This window comes from Pongo pygmaeus, chromosome 15 (genome assembly GCF_028885625.2).
Source record: "Pongo pygmaeus isolate AG05252 chromosome 15, NHGRI_mPonPyg2-v2.0_pri, whole genome shotgun sequence".
Lineage (NCBI taxonomy): Eukaryota > Metazoa > Chordata > Mammalia > Primates > Hominidae > Pongo > Pongo pygmaeus.
Window position 1 is genome coordinate 29234295 of NC_072388.2, and position 26863 is coordinate 29261157.

The 26863-nt window shown below is 38.6% G+C and overlaps 1 protein-coding gene and 1 pseudogene across 4 annotated transcripts in view; one reads left to right on the forward strand and one right to left on the reverse strand.

Moving 5' to 3' along the window:
• The window catches only part of STRN3 (striatin 3), a 129996-nt gene that overhangs the window by 41188 nt on the left and 61945 nt on the right, over nucleotides 1–26863 (reverse strand). For all 4 annotated transcript variants that reach the window (XM_054448290.2, XM_054448288.2, XM_054448289.2 and 1 more), the window contains exons 2-5: nucleotides 17388–17491; nucleotides 16874–16947; nucleotides 12119–12200; nucleotides 8343–8516 (exon numbers count right to left, since the gene is read on the reverse strand). In XM_054448290.2, the coding sequence (XP_054304265.1) occupies nucleotides 8343–8516; nucleotides 12119–12200; nucleotides 16874–16947; nucleotides 17388–17491 (434 nt within the window). The remainder of the gene's footprint in view (nucleotides 1–8342; nucleotides 8517–12118; nucleotides 12201–16873; nucleotides 16948–17387; nucleotides 17492–26863) is intronic.
• LOC129013166 (HIG1 domain family member 1A, mitochondrial-like) lies at nucleotides 24543–25951 on the forward strand (annotated as a pseudogene).

Here is a 26863-nt window from a genome sequence, read left to right on the forward strand (position 1 = left end):
AGTTATATTTCATGAAAAACTTGTGTCAAGGGTATATAAAGAACACTTAACCTTAACAGTAACAAAACAATAAAAAATGGGGAAATATTTCAAATAGACATTGCACCATAATGATAGGTGGAATGCAAATAAGCATATTAACAGATGCTCAACATCATTAGTCTTTAGGGAAATGAAAATTAAAGGATCATAAACTGTGAAAGGTCTCAGGTTTTTCCCTGCCTTCATGCTAACAACCTAGCCTATTACTGTTTCATGGATCCTGAAATGTCATAAAATTGAGTCAGAGACAAGAATTCTCCTCAGCAGCACAGGAAGTAATAGGATCATAATGTTTGCTGAATTTCCTTTGCCCAAGTCCCACAAGGGTGGCAAGGAGGTAATCAGGTAGATGTTACACTTACAGTTCGTTTTGAATCATAGCAGAGGAACTCTGAGCTTAGGGAACTTGAATCATTTATACTGAACAGTAAGCATGACTTCCCAGAAGACTGTCTCTATCTTACAAGGTTGTTTGTTATATAAATATCCTTAAATAGATAGTCCAGAATAAAAGGGCAATATGTGTCTCTGCTCACAGGATGTTTAGAAACATGACAGATCAGTGGAGAATTGTCTCTAAAAAACAAAACAAAAATGAGGTAGGGTCACAAACTTATAAGAATGACTAAAATTAAGGAACGCAGTCTGGAGTGGAGTTGATGAAGAGTAGAAAAAGATTAGAAGAGTTGCTGAGCTGAAGAATGAAATAAGGAATCAGCCAGTGAAGAAAAAGAAAAGGTTTGTCAGGCAACTTTTAGGGCTCTACCGAAGTTAGCTAAGAATAATTTGGGGATCATGAGTATCGTCAATCTTTTGTTGTTGCTGCTGTTGTTGCAGTTGCTAAAATGAAGTTCTGCTTGCTAGGAAATACTTACGAGAAAAAAAGCCAAACAGTTTTAAATAAATTGACAAGGCATACAATGAGTAACAAGAGAGTCCCCTGCCCCATCCTTCCCTATCTTTGATTCCTACACACTAGGAACAATCATTTTTAAACTTATTTTTAAAGAAGCTTCCTTTGTTATTTACCCTATTTTTTCTAAATAACATGCTTAGATTACTATTTCTTGATAAAAATGTAGTTCCCTTACAGTCTCCATCCCACATCCACACTTCCTCCCATAACAGTAATATAGTTACATCAGTTTACTTTTGGCTATATTAATATTCCATGGTTACATTGTAAGTACATATTAGTATGTCCATGTAAATCACATTACAATGACTCTACTTCCTTTCTTTTACATATAGTTTTCCTGAAATAACTGCCTAGTGTTTTTTTTTTTTAATTGCCTGGTTTTCCAAGGATGTTACCGCTATTCTCCTCTGAAGTTTTCCAGCAGAATTGTACATCTCCTTTCAAAATCCTCAAACACATAAAGCAATGTATTAATTTCATATTTTCTAAGAAACCTTCCTTCCAGTGTTCTGTCCTCCTTCCATTCTACTCTGACTAATGTCCAGACCCACTGCACAACTGTTTCCTGAAATTTCCTTTGCCTCTCTTTATTAGATATCTTTTTTCTTGGATCCTACACTTTCTTCTTTCCTGACTTAGTCTCTCAGAATTCTGAGAAACATCTCCAGTAGCTTCCTGAGAAAAAATGAAGGGTAAATTTGAGGCTTTCATATCTAAATGTCTCTTTATGCTATTAATACTTTCACAGACAATACAGTACTTGGCTCAGTATACAAATCTAAATGGAACTCACTTTCCCTCAGAATCTTTAAGGCACTGCTCTCCTATATTCTAGCTTTGAATGTTAATTTAATAATGCCTGATTCCTACTCTTTTCAAGGTAGTCTAATTTTTCTATCTGGAAGATTTTAGAATTTCCTCTTAACTTTTAGTGTTCATGATTATGGCCACTGTATGGATCTTTTTTCATTTATTTTATAGAGTACCTGGAAAGAATCCTTTCAATCTGGAAACAAACATCCCTGGAAATACATTCTGAAAATATATTCCAGAGTTTTCTTGTATTACTGTTTTAATCAAGTTTTCAACACTTGATTTGTTTTCTCTTTTTGAAACTCCTAGTCCGACACTGACCCTCTCAACTTGATCTTTGAATTTTCCTATCTTTTTGGTCCTAACTGGTGTACTGTCTACATGGGTGCCATGGTCTGAATGTTTGTGTCCCTCAGCAAAATTCCTATTTTGAAACCTAATCCCCAATATGATGGTATTAAGAGGTGGGCCTTTGTGAGGTGGCTAGGTCATGAGGACAGAGTCCTCATGAATAGGATTAGTACCCTTATAAAAGAGGCCCAAAGGAGCCTGCCTTTTCCACCATGCGAAAACCCAGTGGGAAGTCCGCGGTCTGCAACCCAGAAAAGGGTCTTCGCCAGAACCCAACCATGCTGACACATTGATCTTAGACTTCCCAACCTCCTGAGCTATGAGAAATAAATTTCTAATGTTTATAAGCTACTCAGTCTATGGTATTTTGTTATAGCAGCCCAGAAGGACTAAGAGTATGGCTATCTCTTGTCAAGCTGCTGACTTAACTTCTGCAAGATAGGACACAGGCCCAGACATTTCACTAACACATCCCAATTTTCAGTACCATTAGGCCTCTCCTAGTAATGTGATTCAATTTCAATATCTTGCTTTTAACGGATAAAAGCTGCCAACATATTGGAAGTCACACAGTAGGAGAAAACAGGAGATCTCAATGCTCAGCTGGAGACTTTCACACAACCCTGCTGTTTTCTTTTTATACAATAACCCCATCTTTCAGTTGTTTTATTTCTTAAGAAAACAGAAATCACTGGTGGAAAATACACTACCATTCTTTGGAGTAGGGGAGGGGTGGTGTTAAACCAGCTTCACAAGATGAAAGAGAGGATTCAACATTGTGCTTCTTAAACGTTTTTCCCCCAAGATGGAGTTTCCCTTCGTCGCCCAGGCTGGAATACAGTGGCATGATCTCGGCTCACTGCAACCTCTGCCTACCAGGTTCAAGTGATTCTCGTGCCTCAGCCTCCCTAGTAGCTGGGATTACAGGCGCCTGCCACCATGCCCAGCTAATTTTTGTACTTTTAATAGAGATGGAGTTTCACCATGTTGGCTGGTCTGGTCTCAAACTCCTGATCCCAAGTGATCTGCCCACCTCAGCCTCCCAAAGTGCTAGGATTACAGGCATGAGCCACCATGCCCAGCCAGTGCTTCTTAAATAAACTTTAAACCAATTCTCTATTCATACCCCTATTTAAACCTCACCGAATACCTATAATTCCTTAGCCTTTGTGGCTTTACTGGAATTCTGTGACTTGAATTGGCTTGTTCCTTTTCTTCATCCTATCACTCTCAAATGCACTTATGTTTAATAAGCTTTCTCAGGGTCACTCAGTCAGTTGCCATTCCTCCATTTTCTTTCTGGATTCCAAATCGTTAAATTCTCCCTATCTCACGGACAGTATACTCTCTCATTCTTTCTGTAAGTTGTCGTTTTTTTTGTTGTTCTTCTCTTTTGTGTTAATGCATCTTAAGCCCTTCACTGTCCTTTAGCAAAATTTCTGAAAGGCACACAAGTAAAATGTGACTTTAACCTACCATATTTAAAATGGAAGTCTCCATCCTGTGGATAATTTTTCTCTTTGCCAACTATTTATTTACTACCCTCTCTCATTCTAAAAAGACAACAGAATCTTAAAAATGAATATATCCAGATGAAAGGGAAAACAAAATGAAGCCAAAGGTAAGGCTGCTAAATAAAAGACTAAATGTGTCAAATGCATTTTCTAGAGGAGGCCCACAAAATTTGGCCCTCAGATTCCAAACAGGGTTAAAAAAAGAGGTGGGTGGGGAGCAACAACTGGAGGTTCAAAGGTAAATAAGACCAATTATTAAGAAACAGCACAACTTTTCCCAGTTATAAGATCTAAGAGAACTTTCCCAACGAGTCCTCATAAAGTAGATGCTTTGTGATATGATGCACTATACAACCACAACCATACCCTACCATAAATCAAGAAATACAATAGTGCCACTCACTTGGTAGCATCTAATAAACACTAGTCTTGGTGGGGGTCACATTTCAACTAGATACACAATATTTCCTAATAGCTAAGAATTATATAACACTTACTGTGTGTCAGGCATTGTTGTAAATGCTTTACATTAATTCATTCCTTCCTCACATCAATCCTATGATCCTCATTTTACAAATAAGGAAAGTAATGTTCCTTGTCCAAAGTGACGGCTAGTAACTAGTGGTTAAGTTAGGATTCAAATCCAGTCTGTCTTCAGAATTCATATTCTTAATCTTTAGGCATACTGGCCTCTAAAATATGAATCTAAAGTTTACCATCCTCTACTTTTGGACATTAAGACTGCTTCTAATTTTTTCCTATTATAAATAAGAATGTAATAAACATCATTTTTGCTGCAATCTTGATCCACATGTTATATCATTTTCTTATTCCTAGGGGTTTTCAAATGGCCCTAATAATGGCTCAACCATAACACGCCTACATTAGGGCAGAATCAGAAAATGTCAGTGTACGCATTAAGAAGAAAGCCTCGATTAAAACAACTATTTCCAGCCAGGCGCAGTGGCTCATGCCTGTAATCTTAGCACTTTAGGAGGCTGAGGCAGGAGGTTGCTTGAGGCAGGAGGGTTGCTTGAGTCCAGGAGTTCAAGATCAGCCTGGGGAACATAATGAGGTCCTGTCTCTACAAAAACTTAAAGATTATCAGCCAGGTGTGGTGGCGTGTGGCTGTAGTCCCAGCTACTCTGGAGGCTGAAGTGGGAGGATTGCTTGAGCCTGGGAAGTTGTGGCTACAGTGAGGTGTGATTGCGCCACTGCAGTCCAGCCTGGGCAACAGGGCAAGACACCATTCAAAACAACACTAAACAAATAAACAACTATTACCTACATGTCCATCAACAGGTAAAGAAATAAAGAAAATGTAGTATATGCATGCATTGGAATATTGTTGGAAGGAAATCCTGTCATATATGACAACAAGAATGAACCACGAGGACATTATGCTAAGTAAAATAAGCTAATCACAGAGGGACAAATATTGCATGAGTCCAATCATGAGGTACTTAAAAGTAGTCAAACCCAGAAACACAAAGTAGAATAGTGGCTGCCAGGGGCTGGAGGGAGGAGGAAATGGGGAGCTGCTGTTCAAAAGTTATTGTTTCCAGTCATACCAGATGAAAAAGTTCCAGAGAGGTGGAACTTTGTGCTTCTGTTAACAATACTGCACATTTTAAAGTTTGTTGAGAGGGCAGATCTCATGTTGTGTTTAACATACACGCACGCACACACACTCCAAAAAACTATCAAAATCTCAATTTTGCAAAGGCAAGAAGCTTTACAAGGAGAAGATACAGCTTATCAAGAACCTTTGTAAGATGATACTAAGAGTGAGGCGGAAAAAAACGAAAGGATCTTTGATGCAGATTCAGAGTCAGACGTGGTATGGCAAACCTGTATTGCTGTAAAATATTTATAAATTCTATGAACTATGTGGGTGACCAGTTTGGCTAAAAATACTTGATAATATTTCTGCTTTTTCTCTTACGCTACAAAACACTCTATGCTTCCTGAAATCACAGTATTGAAAATAAGGGCTCTATCTGATGTCAAACTGACTTCAACAGTCATTTCTCAGAAATAAAAACTCTAAATCAAAGGCTTATGTTAACCTTAAACCTTACAGAAAAAAAATACACATACACATATATGTATATGTGTGTGTATACATACCTATATATATATATACATACCTATATACATACATATATACATGTATATATACACACGTATACACACACACAAATATATATACACACATACACATATATATACACATTTTTTTTTTTTTTTGAGATGGAGTCTCGCTGTGTCACCCAGGCCGGAGTGCAATGGCATGATCTCAGCTCACTGCAACCTTTGCCTCCTGGTTCAAGTGATCCTCCCACCTCAGCCTCCCAAGTAGCTGGGATTACAAGCATGCGCCCAGCTAATTTTTGTATTTTTAGTAGAGATGGGGTTTCACCATGTTGGTCAACAGGCTGGTCTCCAATTCCTGATCTCAAGTGATCCACCCGCCTCAGCCTCCCAAAGTGCTGGGATTACAGACACGAGCTACTGTGCCCAGTCGACCAGAATATATTTTAGATAACTGCACAATATCATAAAATACATCTAGGGTATAAAACAATGTTTATAAACTATATACATTATTTATTTATTAAGCTCTAAATGACCTCAATGAACTCATCTGGTTTTTTGCCCATTTTCTTTGTCTTTCTAACCTATGTTACTCAGGGTAACGTCTCATGGTTAAAAATGCTTAACTCCTTGTATTTATCAATTCTGTATTAATCAAAAGTATATCTGTTAGACAATAACAAGTGTTGATGAGGATGTGGAGAAATCAGAATCCTTTTAGTACTGCTGGTGGGGAGGTAAAACAGTGCAACTACCTTGGAAAAGAGTTTGGCAGGTCCCCAGTCTTCTTCATTAGTGCAAAACTTGGAACCAACCCACATACCCATCACCTGTATAAGAAACACACAATGAAGGCCGGGTGTGGTGGCTGATGCCTGTAATCCCAGCACTTTGGAAGGCCAATGAGGGCAGACTGCTTGAGCCTAGGAGTTCAAGACCTGGGCAACATGGCAAAACCCTGTCTCTCAAAAATTAGCCAGGCATGGTGTTGTGAACCTGTGGTCCCAGCTACTCGGGAGGCTGAGGTGGGAGGATAACCTGAGCTCAGGGAGGTCGAGGCTTCAGTGAGCCGTGATCACGCCACTGTACTCCAGCCTGGGCAATGGAGTAAGACACTGTCTCAAAAATAATAACAATAATAATAAAATAAAAAAGAAACACATAAACCAAATGTAGTATATCCACAATGGAGTATTATTTGGAAATAAAAAGGAATGAAGTGCTGATGCATGCTATAACACGAAAAAGCCCTGAAAATATGCTAAGTGAAAGAAGCCACTCACAGAAGACTGCTTATATGAAATATCCAGAATATACAAATCTAGAGAGACAAAGAGTAGATTAGTGGTAGCCCAGGGTTGGGAGATAGGGAGAAATGGAGAGCGGCCACCTAATGGGTATGGGGTTTCTTTTAGGGGTGATGAAAATGTTCTAAACTTAGATCATAGTGACAGCTGAACAATTCTGTAAGTATTGTAAAAACTATTAAATCGTATTTTTTATGGGTAAATTTTATGATATGTAAATTCTATTTCAATAAACATTTTTATCTGGTAGCTTTCTGAATCCAAACACAATGCAAAGCCTTGTTTCTTTCACACTAGTGTCTAAATAACCATTGCTCATTCTAGTGAGAGTAGCAGTATAATTTGTTGAAAACACTCTAGCAAAAATTTTAAAATAGGATGTTAAAATAGCTCTGAACTACATGAAATCAGTCTCAAATCTGATTCTGTACCTATTTCGAACTAGTCATTCTCTTGTTATCAAAACTTAACAGGTTGGGTACGGTGGCTCATGCCTGTAATCCCAGCACTTTTGGAGGCTGAGGCAGGCAGACTGCTTAAGGCCAGGAGTTTGAGACCAGCCTGGGCAACAGAGCAAGAACCCGTCTCCACAAAAAATAAAAAAAATTAGCTGGGTATAGTGGCGCATGCCTGGAATCTGAGCAACTCAGGAGACTGAGGTGGGAGGATCACTTGAGCATGGGAGTCAGAGGCTGCAATGAGCCAACAGCACACCAGTGCACTCCAGCTTGGGCAATGAAGCCAGACCCTGACTCAAAAAACAAACACCAACTTAACACAGATAAATTTTAAAAGCCATTAAATAGAAAATTTAGAAAATTTATTTGCCCATGGTACCATGGAGTGGGGTGGGAGGTGGCTAGGTCTTTAACTCTGAACTCGATCTGCTTTAAAAACTGTTAATAGCAGTTGGGCACACTGGCTCACGCCTGTAATCCCAGCACTTTGGGAGGCGGAGGCAGGTGGATCACCTGAGGTCAGGAGTTCGCAACCAGCCTGGCCAACGTGGTAAAACCCCGTCTCTACTAAAAATACAAAAAATTAGCCGGGAGTGGTGGTGGGTGCCTGTAATCCCAGCTACTTGGGAGGCTGAGGCAGGAGAATTACTTGAGCCTGGGAGGCGGAGGTTGCAGTGAGCCAAGATTGTGCCATTGCACTCCAGCCTGGGCAGCAAGAGCAAGACTCCGTGTCAAAAAAAAAAAAAAAAATTCTTAATGGCAGTAACAAGGAGCTAAAGAGATTAACAGTAATAATATCCATAATATCCATTATATAAACTATGTTAAGTATAAATCATACCTTTTTATTTCTTGTCCCTTTTGCTTAGGAGATTCACCTCCATTCAGGATCTGTTCTAAATTCTTTGTTTCTACTGATCCATTTGGTTCTGAATTAGATAGTCCAAGTAATGACCTTACCCGCTGAGACCGTACATCTAATATTGTATCTGTATAACCTACTTCCTGAAGATACCTGTAAGCGAAAATAAATATTAAAATCCACATACTGTTAACATGTGCCAGACTCAAAATCACATCAATTTTAGAAAAACCCATAATCCTATAAAATATGCTCTCCCTTTGTCTCAGTATCTTTCTTCTCTACAAACTAGTTCCAGTTCTAAGAGAACAATACCAAATACAAACCAAAATTTAGATTAAAAAGCATATAGTATGGTTAACACTGATTAAGAGCTAATTATCTCAAAACCCAAGAAGCCCTAGTATCTTAAAACGCTTTTAGGATTATACACACACACACACACACACACACACACACACACATTTTTAAATGTCCATACACACAACCACACATTGTTTTTAATTTACACACACACACACAAACACAACACACACACATTTTTTAATTTCCAAGGAGCGGTGAAGAATGAGTAGAACTGCATCTTAGCACACAGACATACTAAGTTTAAACCTGGGGTTGTTAACTAGAGATTGATGAACACACTAATTCTCCTTCTAGGATCTAAGATCTCATAGCACTCCTCTAGTCCTGTGATTTTCAATCTTTCACTACATCTAAACCAAGGAAATTAACCTAGGATCTAAGATGAGACTGGAAAAGAAGGGACTAGATTATGATACAAAGATAATGAGTTGTGAATGGCTTTGTGACAAATTAAAGTATTTAAGAGGCTAATGAAGGATGCTTAAAAGAAGCCTTAAATACTGCTGGAAGAAGAACAAAAGATTTTTAGGTGAACGCTAAAGAGAAAAAGACTATATCAGGACACTAGCAAGAAGTAAAAATGGAGAAGAATAAATGTGAAAAAAATAAGCAAGATATAATCTTTTTGACATCTATGTGGAAGTAGAATGAATGAACAAGTAAGAACTTTGCACAATTTTCAGGTTTCTAGCTTGGATGGTTAGATGATGGGTACATTCAAAAAAATTATAGAGTCAGAATCAAGTTTATAGAGTACCTAACAGACAACCATATAGTGTCTATAAAAAAAATACAAGTGACAATGTTTATTAGGCACACAGATGATACAAATCAAAAGTTCAGAAGAGACTGGCTTGGGTATACAGATTTGGGTCATTAATCTTTGGTAATATTTGAAGCCATGGATTTAAATGAAGTGACTCAGAGAATAAGCATAAATAAGGAAAGTCTGGGTATACAAACATCCAAAGGACTATAATTATAGTAAAAACTCAAAGGAAAATGAAAATATTTGAGAAATTAGAGGAAAAAAATGATAGCAGAGAGTGCTATCATGGAAGCAAAAATAAAAGTTTCAAGAAGGAATAGTTAATGTCAAATTTTTCCAAGATACCAATTATAACAAAAAAGGTCTCTTGAATATGTTTGTGATAGCTGCTTCAGAGGAATGTCAAAATGGAAAACAGACAGCTGACAAATGAACAAGAAGGAAGACTATGGAGATAAACTACCCTTAACAAGTTTGGCTATAAAGTCACAGGGAAAGATAAAGGTGGCAAGAGACTAAATTGTAAATCAGGCAATGGGATTAGGCATTTATGAGAGGAATACTGTCCAAGTGATTTCTCTGCTGTCCAGAAAAGCTGTCCTCACTTTTCTTCTAAAAAATGCAGTCCTCTCTTGGGGAGAACAGCTCCCATCATACTCTAACCACTTGGTCTGAATGAACTGCCAAGATCTCATACAACCCAGGTAAAAATGACCGACGCATGGGCAATTATTTGATCAGTCAGGACAACACTTACAGAGTGTTCTCTGACATACAGAAAAAAAGTGGTTTTCGGAAGAGAAGAATAAACCCGAGACAGAGAGGAGTAGAAAATCAAATAAGAATGTCTTTAGAGTTTCCAGTTTGAGAGGGCCTCCAAGCTATCCTAGCTCTTCACTTCCTGACACTTGGTTGTTCATTATTTCCTTCAATTCTGCTAGTTATCCAGCATCCTTCCAATCAATAATCTATTCTTTTCTTCAAATTTTAGTCACTTATAAGGAGAGCCTGGATTGATAAACACCTTTTTGAATGGTAAGAAACTAAAGTAAAAGATAAGAGGTTTAAATACATTTACAGAGGCTGGGTGTGGTGGCTCACACCTGTAATCCCAGCACTCTGGGAGGCCAAGGCGGGCAGATCACGACGTCAGGAGATCAAGACCATCCTGGCCAACATGGTGAAACCCCATTTCTACTAAAAATACAAAAACTAGCCGGGCATGGTGGCATGCACCTGTAAGTCCCAGCTACTCGGGAGGCAGAGGCAGAAGAATTGCTTGAACCCGGGAGGCAGAGGTTGCAGTGAGCTGAGATGGCACCACTGTACTCCAGCTAAGGGAGGAGAATCTCTTGAGCCCGGGAGGCGGAGGTTACAGTGAGCCGAGATTGTGCCACTGCACTCCGGCCTGGGTGATAGAGATAGACTCCGTTTCCAAAAAAAAAAAATACATTTACAGAAAGGAAAGTGTTAAGGGAATTGCCACCTGACAGCCTTCATATTTTCCGTGAAGCAGAGCCTGAAGTGCTTTAATGAAATAAGGGAGAATGGGCTGAGATGTGGTAAAAGTTTAGAATATCCACTGAGGACAATGGAAGCAGGCGGTGGCCAAGGGTTATGGAAAAAGGCTCTCTGCAACGTTTGGACAGGAAACTATGAATACATAATAGTATTCACATCACATGATTCTGTAATTTTATCTAAGAGTTAACTAGAAAGAGGCAGACAGAGTGAAGGAGGGCTAGAGTTTTTCAGGTACATTTAGTAAAATGACTGGTGAGGAAGTGGTAAACAATGGGCAGCAAGAAAATTAAGGGTACTAGATAAGGGTGATCAATTATGGAGTCTAAGCTAGAGCTAGGGAAACAGAAATAAAATAAAAGCAACCATAGGTAGAAGAGCTAAAGAGAAAAATTATATAGTTAAGGATTTAAAAATCATGGTAAAGTCAGAGGGCAAATAACACAGTGGTCAGAGGTGGAATGCATGATAACTGTCCAGACTATGAAATATTCTAAAGATAGTTCTACAAGATCAAGAGTGAAGGTAAAGATACCTATAGTAGAAAAGGCTGAATAACTGAAAATCACCCAGGATATCAGCAGGATACAAATCCCAAAATTTTCAAAATATAAGGAAAATAATACATGAAAGACAAAAAACAAGATTTGCCAGAGAAATACTTCCAATACAGCAAGTAATTCAAAATTCAAAAAAGCTCCTTAAAAATTCAACTGAAAGGAAGATTTGGCAATCCACTTCTGAAAAGTTTCAGATGAATTTAACTAAATTCATTCTCTAGACCGGTCACACCCACACTGAAAAGAAATGTGTGAATTCTGCACTGACAGGAATGGAGGGCTCTAGCAAGTATGAATTCTCTATTGTTTTTGTTCTGCTCAAGTCATCCGGTCTTTTGGACATTCTACCCTGCAAGTAAGAAGACAACATCATCCTGAAACTCAGAGGAAACAAACTTTTAAAAAGATCCAAGCATCTACACAGCAATACAAAAAACATACACATTGTCCCAATATAATTTTTTACCTGTAAATTGATTCAGCATAAGCACTTTCATACCTAGATCCTTAAAGAAAGCTGAAAATAAGTAATTACTCACTGTCTTAAAAGCTGTCTGCCTTGCTTCCACGTTAACTGGCTATTCTGAGGTGCTGTGGGAGCCTCTGTGTCTTTGGTTTCTTCTAAAAATTAAGAAAAAAAAGTTTTACATACATTATTTCAACTCCTGAAAATATTGCCAAAGTTTTCTTAGGGATAAATTCCCATAAAAACATACCTAAATATTTTATAAAGGAAAGGAAAAAATTAACTTTCATCTAAGTATTAACTGTGGGTCACTCATTTTAAATGTGTTTGTCCTAATAACCCAATGACTTAAGTACTATGTCCTCCATTTTAAAACAGGGAAAACCCAAGTGTACTCTATTAGTATCAAGGAATCAAAAGCCCAGGAGATAAAATATTATTAGAACTGATTTTTCTTTTTTTTTTTTTTGAGACAAGGTCTCACTCTGTCACCCAGGCTGGAGTACAGTGGCACCATCTCGGTTCACCGCAGTCTCGACTTCTCTGGGCTCCAGAGATCCCACCTCAGCCTCTCGAGTAGCTGGGACCACAGGTATGTACCACCATACCCAGCTAATTTTTGTATTTTGAAGAGATGAGGTTTTGCCATGTTGCCCAATCTGGTCTCAAACTCCTAGGCTCAAGCGATCCACCCACCTCAGCTTCTTAAAGGGCTGGGATTACAGGTGTGAACCACCATGCCTGGCAATTTAATTTTTTTTAATTACTAGAATTCTGCTAAGTCGATTGCCTTTGAAATTAAAAAGCTGTATTAGATGAGCTATTCAAAATCAACACTGTTAAGATATTAGGCATACATAAAAATATTGAATACCTTAATTTGGGGTCTATATCAGTGGACCTTAAGTCTACATCACAGGACTTCATCTAGCTAAGTTCCTTTTTTGGAACTTAAATTAAACCAGAAAATAGTTTTTACTATAGGTAAAGAGTCATTATTTTATTTTCAGATAACAAAGTGTACACATTTAAAAAAAAAGAGTTTAGGCCAGGTGCAATGGCTCACGCCTGTAATCCCAGTACTTTGGGAGGCTGAGGTGGGCACATCACTTGAGCACGGGAATTCAACACCCGTGAGCAACATGGTGAAACCCTGTCTCTAGCAAAAATACAAAAGTTAGCCAGGCATGGCGGCACATGCCTGTAATCCCAGCTACTCGGGAGGCTGAGGCAAAAGGATCGCTTGAACCCAGGAGGTGAGGTTGCAGTGAGCCAAGATTGCACCACTGCACTACAGCCTGGGCGACAGAGCGAAACCCTGTCTTAAACAAACAAAAAAAAGAGTCTAATAAACAGTATGATTTCAGATTAATCTCTCAACAAGCATCTCTAGAACAAAATTTAAAACTATTGACATTTATATCACAGAAATATTTCCCCATAAGTTCCCATTATTAACATAAAGACACAGTGAAGAAGAGAGGGACTTAGAAGATCAACCCTCATACTGAATGTTGAAGACTCTGTGAGGCTCCTAGACTCCCCAAAATCACTTAGTACCTGCTGGTAGTGATTCAAATATCCTCTTCAGACATTATTTCTCTAACCCTAACAGTCCAATTATTAATACCTCTGGCTGGGAACAGTGGCTAAGGGTCTGCAATCCTAGCACTTTGGGAGGCCAAGGCAGGTGGGTCGCTTGAGCCCAGGGGTTCAAGACCAGCCTGGGAAACATGTCAAAACCTCATCTCTATAAAAAATGCAAAAATTAGCCAGGCATGGTGGCACGTGCCTGTAGTCCCAGCTACTTGGGAGGCTGAGGTGGGAGGATTGCATGAGCCTGGGAGACAGAGATTGCAGTGAGCCAAGATCGCACCACTGCACTCCAGCCTGGGCAATAGAGCAAGACTCTGTCTCAAAAAAAAAAACACTTCTTATTCTATCTCAAATGTAAGCATTTCTTTTATTTCCAGAAATAATTATTTCATTCTAATAGTCCCCCTACTGATTTTTCTATTTATAACATTTTAAAATTACATATAACACATAATCACTGGAGAAAAAAAAATACTAAAAAAACAAGATATACAACTGCCCAAACCCTATTACCAAGAGTTAACAACTGATAGTACTGTAGTGTTTATCATTTCTTATTTTCTACCTGAAAATATACATAATACAACCCCACCCTTTTTAAAAATGTGCCAATGTATATACTGCACTATAATCTGCTTCTGACACTAAACGTATCTTGAACATTCTCTGTATTGCAATATAGATTAACATAAAAAATGATTGCATAATATTCTATAGAAAATATATACCTATTTAACCAATCCCCTAATGTTGAAATTAGTTTCCATTTTCTATTATAAATAATGTTGCTAAGGATATTCTTGAAGTACATCAAGTGTATAGCTCAAGGAATTTTTGAACACGCCCATGTAACTAGTATCTAGATGAAGAAACAAAACATTTATCAGCATCCCCAAAAGCCTTCCTTGCGCCCTCCAGTCACTAGCCACTCCAAAAAGGGTATGAATGCTATCTTGATTTCTAAAATTATCTAGATTTTTGAATATAATAATTTCTTTAATTTTCAGTTTTATGTGATTCAACCATGTTGTCACATTCAGTTTTAGTTTGCTCACTTTTGTTGCTAAACAGCATTCTATTATGCTAACATATCACAATGTACTTATCCATTTATTCTAATTCTGAAGACTGTTCTAGTTGTTTCCAGATTTTCACTGTAAATAATGATGCTATGAACATTCCTACACAAGCTTCATAATGAACATATATATGCTTTTTGAGGAGTGGAGTTACTGGGTCATAGGGTATGTATATAAATTTTTTTGAGACAGGGTCTCACTTTGTCATCGAAGAGGGAGTAGAGTAGTGTGAACAAAGTTCACTGTAGCCTTGACCTCCCAGGCTCATGCGATCCTCCTACTTCAGCCCCCTAAATAGCTGGGACTACAGGCATGCAACACCTAGCCTGGGTAATTTCTGTATTTTTTGTAGAGATGAGGTTTTGCCATGTTGTCCAGGCTGGTCTTGAACTCCCGGGATCAAGTGATCCAACGCCTCAGCTTCCCAAAATGCTGGGATTACAGGAATGAGCCACAGCACCTGGCCTAGGGTATGTATGTTATATCCTCTTTAGTAATAGTCGTAGTGTCAAGTCACTTTCAGAGCAGCATTACCAATATATAATCCTAACACCAATGTCGACGAATTCTGGTTACTCCACATCCTCAACACTTGATATTGCCTCTTCTGCATTTTAGCCATTCTGGTCAGTGTCTAATTGTATTCCATTGTGGTTTTAAGTTGTATTTTCTTAATAATTAATAAAAATCAAGCAACATTTCATATATTTATTGGCCATTTATATATCCTCTTCTATAGGGTGTCTTTTTAAGTCTTTTGCCTATTATTCTATCTGATTATCTGTTTTCCAAATGTAGAAGAAAGGGAACTCTTTTATATTTTAATATAACCCATTTATAAGGTTAGGTTTAGGCTGTATCTATTTGTTTTACTGAGAGAGGGGAATAAATACTTACATATCTTCTACTATGATCAAATCAATATTTTGTACATTTTCTTATATTGATTTCTTTGGGGGTATATAAAAGGCGACATTGTTTCATTTAATATTATCTCCATATATACTCTGACATAAATAATTTTACAATATTTTGTTCACACGATGTACTTCTGCCCATCCCTTTGTTTGGTTTTCCACTAAACATCCTGAAGAATTTTTCTACATAACTGAAAACATTTTACTTCACTGTTATTGTGTGTCCTGTAAAGAAAATATTTGGTTGGATATTATTTTATTCCTCAACTTGAGGAACTTTTAATATTTAGGTTTATACAGATAAAAACAGATTGTCTTGCCACAATTTCAGTTGTGAGCAAAAAAGACTTATCTTGCTTTATACAAACTGTTATACTGGGACCACCTAGCCAATTCTGACTCTGCTTAGCCTCTACTGCAGGCACAGTGTGGCTTTAACTAGCCTCCTTTCTTTACACAGACCAAGCCCTACAGTTCCAGAAGTGCCTGCTTATTTTCTGAATATTCTAGCCATACTGGAAATAAAATGAGTCAAAAAAAAAAAGCTCTGAATTCACCAAGTATTTTTCTGGTGAAGTCACTCTATTCCCTTTAACTGCAAAGAGACGACTATAATAATCATGGCTTGGCACAAGTAGACCTTCCATGTTTCTGTTCCTGATTTTTGCTTTTTCCAAGGAGGAGATTCTAATATAGTTTCTTGGCATCAGAATAAGCTTTCATAACCACTGAAAAGCCAGGTCAAAGAAAACCTATGCCACTCCCATCTTGGTCTCTTAATTTTGTATGTATGATAACAAACGGAAGCTCTAATAAAGTTCTGCTGCTAAGACTGAAAGTGTTAAAGACTAAAAAATAAATCAACTGCAAATTTTATGTATGGTGTGTGTTTCTGCCAAGTTCTACATACTTAATATTGAACTCAAAAACAATTAACTAAATTTTTAAAATTTACTATAATACCTAACTTTGTTACCTTTCAGCTCAAATTACTACCATAAATGCAACCACACTTTTACATAGATTTCAACTCAAGGACAATAAGACAAGTTGCCTCAGGATTAAGATGTACATGAAACTATTTACTTTTATTCATTTAATATTTTTTCCCAAATTCTAGACAGTTTACAATAGTCATTCTCTAATATTATCAAACCAAAATGCGGGTAAAGAGAACATGTCTGTTACATAAAAAATGAATTAAAAAAAAAAAAGTAACAGAAGAATCAAGTTTACCTGACTCAAAGGTCGGCATTTTCAAGTCACCTTGGTTCAGTTCCGTGCCATATTTTAATTTGTGATATTTTGCCCTGAAAATTTAATCACAAATTAGTAAAATCACAACTTCTTTTTGTCACTCTTGCTTTATATTACTCCAATAACAAAACATAATATGTCTGTTTCTTTAAACTTTGTTTGCAAAGAACGTTGAAGACTATATTGCTGTAAAAGAAAAAAAAAGGTAAGTTTCCCAAGTAACACATACCCAAAAGTTAAAAAAAGATCAATTATCCTTTGTCTTTTTTTTTTAAGTTCCAAAATTTAGATTCTGTAACAAAACACATTTCAATTGAATTATTTTAATCTCTTTTGCCTTTCTTTCCCAAGTATGAATCAAATCAAGATAGCATCATGTATTCGGGCAAGGATTTGTACCTTTCAAAAAAAGCTGCCAAATACAGAGTACAATGGTATACATGAGTATACTATTGTTCTACTTTATTCATGTAACAAAATGAGGCACACATACCTTTCTTGTTTTAATGCATACTCTAACATCTTTATTCTTCTTACTAAGTCCTTCTTCAGGTTCTCTTGACCTTTTCTTTCTCCTTGTAGAAATGCAATCCGGGCCTAAAAATATAAAAGATGCATTTATTTACCTTTTCCCTTAACCATACATAGGAAACTGAAAAATGGAAAACAATAAACACAAACTTTTGTACTTGACTCATGATATCAAGATTTTAAATTCATAAAAATGGGCCAGGCAATGGCTCACACCTGTAATCTCAGTACTTTGGTATGCCAAGGCAGTAGGATTGCTTGAGACAAGGAGTTTTAGACCAGCCTATGAAACATAGTGAGACCTCATCTCTACAAAAAATGTTTTAAATTGGCCAGGTGTAGTGGTGTGTGCCCATAGTCCTAGCTACTCGAGGCTGAGGAGACTCTGTCTCAAACAAACAAACTCATAAAATGGCCAAACTTTCTGTTAGATCTAACACATCCCTTTTAAAATAAAGATAACTATAAATTAGCTAGTTCATAATCCTTAAGATCCCTAATATTTCACCTTCACATAACCTTGAAAGAAAAATATACAAAAAAATGGCACCTAATTCCTAACATACAATTCACAAAGAACGGAAAAACATGTTCACAAGTAGATAAATACGTCAGAAAATGAGATATTATTTCAAAAAACAGATTACTTCAAAAGCTTTTCTTGAAATACTAGAAAATTTATAATCTGAGCTAGGCACGTGGCTCATGCCTATAATCCCAGCACTTTGGGAGGCCGAGGCAGGCAGATCACCTGAGGTCAGGAGTTCAAGACCGGCCTGGCCAACATGGTGAAACCCCCTCTCTACAAAAATACAAAAATTAGCTGTGCATGATGGCAGGTGCCTGTAATCCCAGCTACCCGGAAGCCTGAGGCAGGAGAATCGCTTGAACCTGGGAGGCAGAAGCTGCAGTGAGCCCGGAAGCCTGAGGCAGGAGAATCGCTTGAACCTGGGAGGCAGAAGCTGCAGTGAGCCAAGATCGTGCTACTGCATTCCAGCCTGGGCAACAGAGCGAGACTCTGTCTCAAAAGAAAAAAGCAAAGAGGGGCCGGGCGCGGTGGCTCACGCCTGTAATCCCAGCACTTTGGGAGGCCGAGGCAGGCGGATCACGAGGTCAGGAGATCGAGACCATCCTGGCTAACACGGTGAAACCCCGTCTCTACTAAAAAATACAAAAAATTGCCAGGCGTAGTGGCAGGCGCCTGTAGTCCCAGCTACTCGGGAGGCTGAGGCAGAATGGTGTGAACCCGGGAAGTGGAGCTTACAGTCAGCCGAGATGGTGCCACTGCACTCCAGCCTAGGCGACAGAGCGAGACTCCATTTCAAAAAAAAAAAAGAGAGAAAAAAGAAAATGTATAATCTTTCCATTGTACCACCCCACTCCAAATTTGGTTTTAATTCTTGAAACGGTAAATGCCATAGTATTACAAATAGTTTAAGTAAGCCACCATACATTTCATTACCTCATTGCTTTCTATTGTCTTTTTTCCACTGTGAGAGAATTTTTTTCCTTAAGTGCCTTTTATCCTTATTTCCTGAAAAAGGCAATTCTCTGCCTTTTTCTAGCCCTTCCCTATATGTCAGCCTCCTTTAACCACCTCAGACTAAAGAATAATGTTGAAAGAGACTGGCATCTGTCTGGGGACATTTGCCATTATCCACACATTGACAATAAAACTAATTTTCACAAGAGGTAGAATGTTCTTGCAGAGATGACACAGGTGCATTTGTTCAGTATGAGAAGAAAGCTATTCAGTAAGCTAAATTGTTGTTAAAACTTTAGTTAGGATGTGTTGATTTCTACAAGAGAAATACATTAGCCAAGGAGACCAGCTAAATCAAGTCAACTACTAAAAACACCTAAGTAATAAATAACTGCTGTCATCAAAAAAACTGTTACCCTAAAAAAAATGTGTATGAAATTATCTACAACTTCGCAACACCTGAGAAGCTATAAACAGCTACAGAGTTCATGACCAGCCTTGACAAGACAGTGTGACCCTGTCTGTACCAAAAAGTCAATAATTAGCCAGGCATGGTAGCATGTTCCTGGAGTCTTAGCTACCTGGCAGGCTGAAGCAGGAGAACTGCTTGAGCCCAGGAGTGAGGCTAGAGTCAGCTAGCCTCCAGCCTGGGCGACTGCCCTCCATCACTGCCCTCCAGCCTGGGCGACAAGCAAGACCCTGCCTCTACAAAATAAAAATAAAAATAAACAAACAAACAGCTATATCACACTTATAAATACATATTTTCAAAATTTTAAAAAAGCACTAGGAGGAATAATAAAGGTTCAGAACCTAATAGTCTATGATCGTGAAGAAAAGAGCAGCACTTACTCTCTATCAAGCTGTGGAGCAAAGGGAAAAGATGTCAAATTCGTCATACACTTTTAAGAAAGATTCTGACTAGTGTTTTCTCCTGTGTTGGCTGTTTGTTGCTGTTGTTTTTAAAAACCACTAAGCCCATACTATAGAACCATTACGTAACTCTCAATTTTCAGATCTAATTAGTGTTCTAAAATTACCATTACAAAAAGCTGAAGGAAACCTGTTTTATTATTTTGCTTCTGAAGAAGTAAAAATTGGTGGGTTTCTGATTGAGAAAGGCATTGAAACTAAGTGAAAGTCATAATGTCCTCTAAGAGGATTCTTTTTAAAAAAGACTACCCAGCAGTAGTATTTCCTATTAGAATCTTATACTGTTGTGAGAATTGGTTTTCATTTCCTTCTGCTGCATTTTTGTATTACCAACTATCCACACTTAGAGAATCTAGTAAGATAGACAAGCACAAACCACACACCAAAAAGCAAAAATTCCAAAGCAGTACTGAACAGAAGGCTGAAAGGAAATAATTTGTGAGAATTTAGGACAAGGAAAAGGCTCAAGAATTAAAAACAAAACCTTTTTAAAAAATGTGGACTAGGGTGGGCATGGTGGCTCACACCTGTAATCCCAGCACTTCGGGAGTCCAAGAAAGGAGGCACTTAAGACCAGGAGTTTGAGACCAGCCTGGCCAACACAGCAACACCTCGTCTTCACCAAAAATTTAAAAATTAACTGAGTGTGGCGGTGCACGCCTGTAATCCCAGCTACTTGAGGGGCTGAAGCAGGAGGATCATTTGAGCGGAGGGGTCGAGGCTGCAGTGAGCCATGATTGCCACTGCACTCCAGCCTGGGCGACAGAGCAAGACCCTGAATGAAAAGAAAAAAAACAAAACAAAACAAAAAAACCACCACCACCACCAACACACGGATTAACCAAAAATACATGGAGGAGGACCAAGTAAATGAGAGAGAAGCCACAATGACTGGAACTGACCTTATGACCTCATATCATCACGTATCTAGAGGGTAAACTGATTGAAAAGGTAAAGGTTATACCTGATAGTGATAATAACATAATGACCACTTAAATAATAAATTTAGCACTTAGTACAGGATCATTAACAATCTACTTTTCAGCAATGTTATAGGATCATCTCTGCAAATAAACACTTTCAAAAGTAACCTCAAAAAACACATTCCCCATGGCATCAAAAAATGAAAGTACCTAAAAAAGGCATGGTGGCACATGACTATAATGCCAGCTACTTGGGAAGCTGGGGGGTGGGGGAGAATTGCTTGAGCCGAGGACTTCGAGACCAGCCTGAGCAACACAGTGAGACTCCATCTCCAAAACTATAATAGAAAAAAGTAACTAGGAAAAAACCACCAAAGATGGGCAAGAGCTTTATACAGGAAATATAAAAATTTAACAAAGGCATTAAAGACAACCTAAATGGACTAGCTGACTACTATAAAAATATCCATTTTTACCCAAATTGACTGACAGATTTAATTTCAATCAAATTCTGAATTTGTATGTGTAGAACCTGACAAGCTGATACTAAAATTTACCAAAAAAAATTCAAATTACCTAGAACAGCCAAGACAATTATAAAGGATGAGATGGGCCGACTACAGGGGGCTCACGCCTATAATCCTAGCACTCTGGGAGGCTGAGGAGGGCGGATTGCTTGAGACCAGGAGTTCAAGACCAGCCTGGGCAACACGGCAAAACTCTATCTCTACAAAATACAAAAAATAGACAGGTGTGGTGGCATACACCTGTAGTCCCATCTATGTGGGAGGATTGCTTGAGCCCAGGAGGCAGATGTTTCAGTGAGCTATGATCAGGCCACTGCACTCCAACCCAGGCAACAGAGTTTCAAGAAAAAAAAAAAAAGAATGAGGTGATAGAATTTGCTCTACTGAACAATAAGATATATTATAACACTGCAGAAATTAAGACACTGATGATTCAGGGATAGAAAAATGAACCAAAGAAACAGAACGGAAAGTCCAGAAACAAACGAAAGCACAGAAGATCACATGATTTATGAAAGATGGCAGTGCAGAACATTGAGAAAAAAATGGTTGCTTCAAAAATGGTGCTTAGTAATAGAGAATCCAAATGTGGGCTAAAAATGAAAATGAGGCTGGGCGCGGTGGCTCACTCCTGTAATCCCAGCCCTTTGGGAGGCTGAGGCAGGCAGATCATGAGGTCAGGAGATTGAGACCATCCTGGCTAACACGGTGAAACCCTGCCTCTACTAAAAATACAAAAAATTAGCCGGACGTGGTGGCGGGCACCTGTAATCCCAGCTACTCAGGAGGCTGAAGCAGGAGAATGACGTGAACCCGGGAGGCAGAGCTAGAGCTTGCAGTGAGCTGAGATGGTGCCACTGCACTTCAGCCCGGGCCACAGAGCAAGACTCCGTCTCAAAAAAAAAAAAAAAAAATAGAAAGAAAAGAAAAAAAGAAAATGAACATCTGCCTGATACTTTCTGCCTCACATACAGTTCCAGGAGGATTATAGATCTAAATATGAAGGCATGACAGTAATGCTTTTAGGATATAACAAGTATCTTCACAACTTCAGATTAAGGGGAGATTTCTTGAAAAAGACAAAAACACTAGCCATAAAGGATTAAAAATTCATTACAATTAAAAAATTTTTATTCAAGATAAAAGAGGAATTGGCAACCTATCCCAGGCTTGTTTTTGCATAGCCCCAAAACTAAAAATGTTTTTTAAAGTACCGTAAAACAAGAAACAAAGAATAGGCAACACAAACCCTTTGTAGCCCACAAAACCTAATATACTTACTTTAAAAGTCTGTCAATCTCCCATACTAATATCAGACAAAATAGGCTTAAAATTTTTAAAGGGACAAGAGACAAAGAACATTATATACAGTCATGTGCCACATGACATTTCAGTCAATGACAGACTGCATATACAACAGGGGTCCCATATGATTATAATGGAGCTAAAAAATTCCTATCACCTAGTGAAGTCACAGAAGTCTAGAAGTCGTAGCTATTGTAACATTGTAGTGGGACGCGTTAGACGCATTACTCACGTTTGTCCTGATGCTGTTATAAACAAATCTACTGTGTTGTCAGTCATACGGAAGTACAATACATATAATTATGTACAGTGCTCAATACTTATAATGACAATAATGACTATTCTACAGTTGATTTACTATACATTTTTGTTTTGAGACACCCAGACTGGGTTGTAGTGTGCAGTCACAGATCACTGTACCGTCTAAGTACTGGGCTCAGGTGATCCTCCTGCTTCAGCTTAAGGCTCGGGCCACCAGCCAGGCTAATTTTTTAAAAATTATTTTTGTAGAGAAGAGTATTGCTTTGTTGCCCAGGCTGGCCTTGAACTCCTGGCCTCAAGTGGTACTCTTGCCTTAGCCTTCCGAGTTGCTGAGATTACAGGTGTGAGCCATCATGCCTGATTCTATCGTTATTTTAGAGTGTATTCCTACCTATAAAAAGAAAAGTTAACTGCAAAAGTGCCTCAGGCAGGTCCTTCAGGAAGTATTCCAGAAGAAAATATTGTTGTCACGGAAGATGACAGTTCCATGTGTGTTACTACCCTTGAAGACCTTCCAGTGGGACAAGATGTGGAGGTAGAAGACAATGATATTAACCTAGGCCTTCCTAGGCCTTACATAGGCATAGGTTAATATGTGTGTTTGTGTCTTCATTTCTAACTTCTAAGTTTAAAAAGTAAAAATAAATCACAATTTTAAAAACTAGAAGAAAGCTAATAGAATAAAGATAAAAAGAAAATATTTTTATATGGCTGTACAATGTGCTTGTTTTAAACTAAGTGTTATTACAAAAGGGTTAAAACGCTGAAAAAATTAAAATTTATAAAGTAAAATGATTATGGTAAGCTAATTTATTATTGAAAAAAATTCACATAAATTTAGTAAAGTCTAAGTATACAGTGTTTATAAAATCTACAGGAGAGACAATGCCACAGGCCTACAAATTCACTCACCACTCACTGACTCAACCAGAGCAATTTCCAATCCTAAAAGCTCCATTCATGGTCAGTGCCCTACACAGTTGTACCATTTGTTATCTTTCTTTTTTCTGAGACAGGGTCTCACTCTGTCACCCAGGCCACAGTGCAGTGGCACGATCACAGTTCACTGCAGCCTCATCCTCCCTAGGTTCAGGTGATTCTCCCCTCTCAGCCTCCCAAGCAGCTGAAACTACAAGCACCTACTACTATGACTGGCTAAGTTTTCTATTTTTCTAAGATGGGATTTCACCATGTTGCCCAGACTGGGCTCAAACTCCTGGCCTCAAGCAATCCTCCCTCTTCAGCCTCCCAGAGTGCTAGGATTACAGGTGTGAGAGACAGCACCTGGCCCCATTTTTTTACTATACCTTTTCTATGTTTAGATACACAAATACTTACCATTGTGTTACAACTGCCTATAGTATTCAGTACAGTAACATGCTATACAGGTTTGTGGTCTCAGAACAATAGGCTATACCATATAGCCCAAGTGCAGGCTATATTATCTAGTTTGTGTAAGCATACTCTGTGATGTTTACAAGATGAAATCATCTAACGATACATTTCTCAAAACACATTCTTGCCGTTACGTGACACATGACTATACTAATAATGATGAGAAGATATTACAACTATAAACACACACACACCTAGTAACAGATCATCAAAATGTATGAAGCAAAACTGACAGAATAGAAGGGAGAATAGACAACAGTAGTTGGAGATTCAATACCCCACTCTAAATAATGGATAGAACCACCAGACAAATGGTAAGGAAGAAAACAGAGGATCTGAACAACACAACAAATCACCTAGCTCTAACACACATATGCAGAACACTTTACCCAACAAAAAAATACACATCTTAAGTGCACATGGGACAGTCTCCAGAACAGACCATGTAAATTGAGTCACAAGTTAAGTCTAAATAACTTTTTTATTTTTTTGAAACAGGGTCTCATTCTATCACCCAGGCTGGACTGCAGTGGCGCAATCTCAACTCACTGCAACCTCCACCTCCTGGGTTCAAGTGATTCTCCTGCCTCAGCCTCCCGAGTAGCTGGGACTACAGGCGCACGCCACCAAACCCAGCTAATTTTTGTATTTTTTGGTAGAGACAGGGTTTCACCATGTTGGCCAGGCTGGTCTCAAACTCCTGACCTCAAGTGATCTGCCCACCTTGGCCTCCCAAAGTGCTGGGATTACAGGCATGAGCCACCATGCTCAGACAAGTCTCAATAACTTTAAAAAGACAGATATCAAAGTTTCTTCTCTGACCACAAAAAAACAAGTTAGAAATCAATAACAAAAGAAAACTGAAGTTCACAAATTTGTGGAAATTAAACAACACACTCTTAACCAATGGATCAAAGAAGAAAAATTAGGTAACAGAAACAAATGAAAACAAACACAGGACATACCAAAACTCAGAGGATGCAATGTAAGCAATGCTCAGGGGGAAATTTATAGATATAAATGCTTACATTAAAATACAAGAAAAGAGCCAGGTGCGGTGGCTCATGCCTGTAATCCCAACACTTTGAGAGGCTGAGGCAGGAGGATCACTTGAGGTCAGGAGGTCGAGATCAACCTGGCCAACATGGCGAAACTCCATCTCTAGTAAAAATACAAAAATTAGGCAGGTGTGGTGGTGCGCATCTGTAGTCCCAGCTATATGGGAGGGTGAAGCATGAGAATCACTTGAACCTGGGAGGCGGAGGTTGCAGTAAGCTGGCAATAGAGCGAGTCTCCGTCTAAAAAAGAAAAAAAAAACAAAAAACTACACACAAGAAAAGACAGGGCATGGGAGCTGGGATTTGAAGCCAGTTGGATCATGAGGGTTTTGTTGCTCTTGGGAGATTCTTCTAGCAATTTCCATACCAACCAACACAGATGTTTCTCTTTCTTCCTATGATGATCAGGAATTCAAACATATCCAAAAAGCTAAAGAGGCACTATTTGTCCCCTATTGGAATAGCAGGTTTTGCAGCAATTGTTGCAGTGGATATACAAATTGAAGAGCAGGAGAAATATTAAAATGTCCCTTCACCTGATCCACATGCATGTGGCAGCCCAAGGCTTTGTGATGGGAACAATGACTGTTAGTGTCAACTATTCCATGCATTGAGAATTATGGGCAAAACCTAAGCCTTAGAAGAAGAGATGCAGGCTCGGCACGGTGGCTCACACCTGTAATCCCAGCACTTTGGGAGGCTGAGGTGGGCGGATCACCTGAGGTCAGGAGTTTGAGATCAGCCTGGCTAAGAGGGTGAAACCCCGTCTCTACTAAAAATACAAAAATTAGCCAGTTGTGGTGGCGCACACCTGTAATCCCAAGTACTCCAGAGGCTGAGGCAGGAGAATCACTTGAACTCGGAGGTGAAGGTTGCAGTGAGCCGAGATGGCACCACTGCACTCCAGCCAGCACACAACAGGGCAAGGCCCCATCTCAAAAAAAAAAAAAAAGAAAAAAAAAAGAGAGTCTTGGTCTTGGTGCTGTCTTGGTCTTCGTCTTGTTGCAGGAGCTTGCTCTAGTTAGACATGTCATTATTGAGGTTAAGTGTTCACACAGAAAACACATTATTTGATGGAATTCAGACAATAACACACTATTCTGAGTATTGACTTCCTTTCTTGCAGGCTTGATTTGCTTGGTAACCAAATTACTTGTCACTAGTTCACCAGTGAACTAGGTCATTCAGAGGAGTCAAGTTAACAGAAAAGAAACATGTCACCTAATGCACCTGACTATGTAAAAATATCCACCTTCTTAAACTGTTACAATGAAATTAGTTCTAAAGAAGACAGCAGGCCAATCCAGAAATGCTCCCAGTTTGCTGCAGAATCCCACATGCTTTGGATGTTATATAGGAGTCCTATTTACCCCAGTTAATTTACTTTCTTCTGCCTGCCTAGTAGACTGGTTGGCTCCTTAAGTGCATGGGGTGCCGTGGTTTATGTCTGTAATCCCAGCACTTTAGGAGACTAAGGCAGAAAGGTCATGAGGTCAGGAGTTCAAGACCAGCCTGGGCAACACAGCAAGACCCATCTCTTAAAAAAAAAAAAA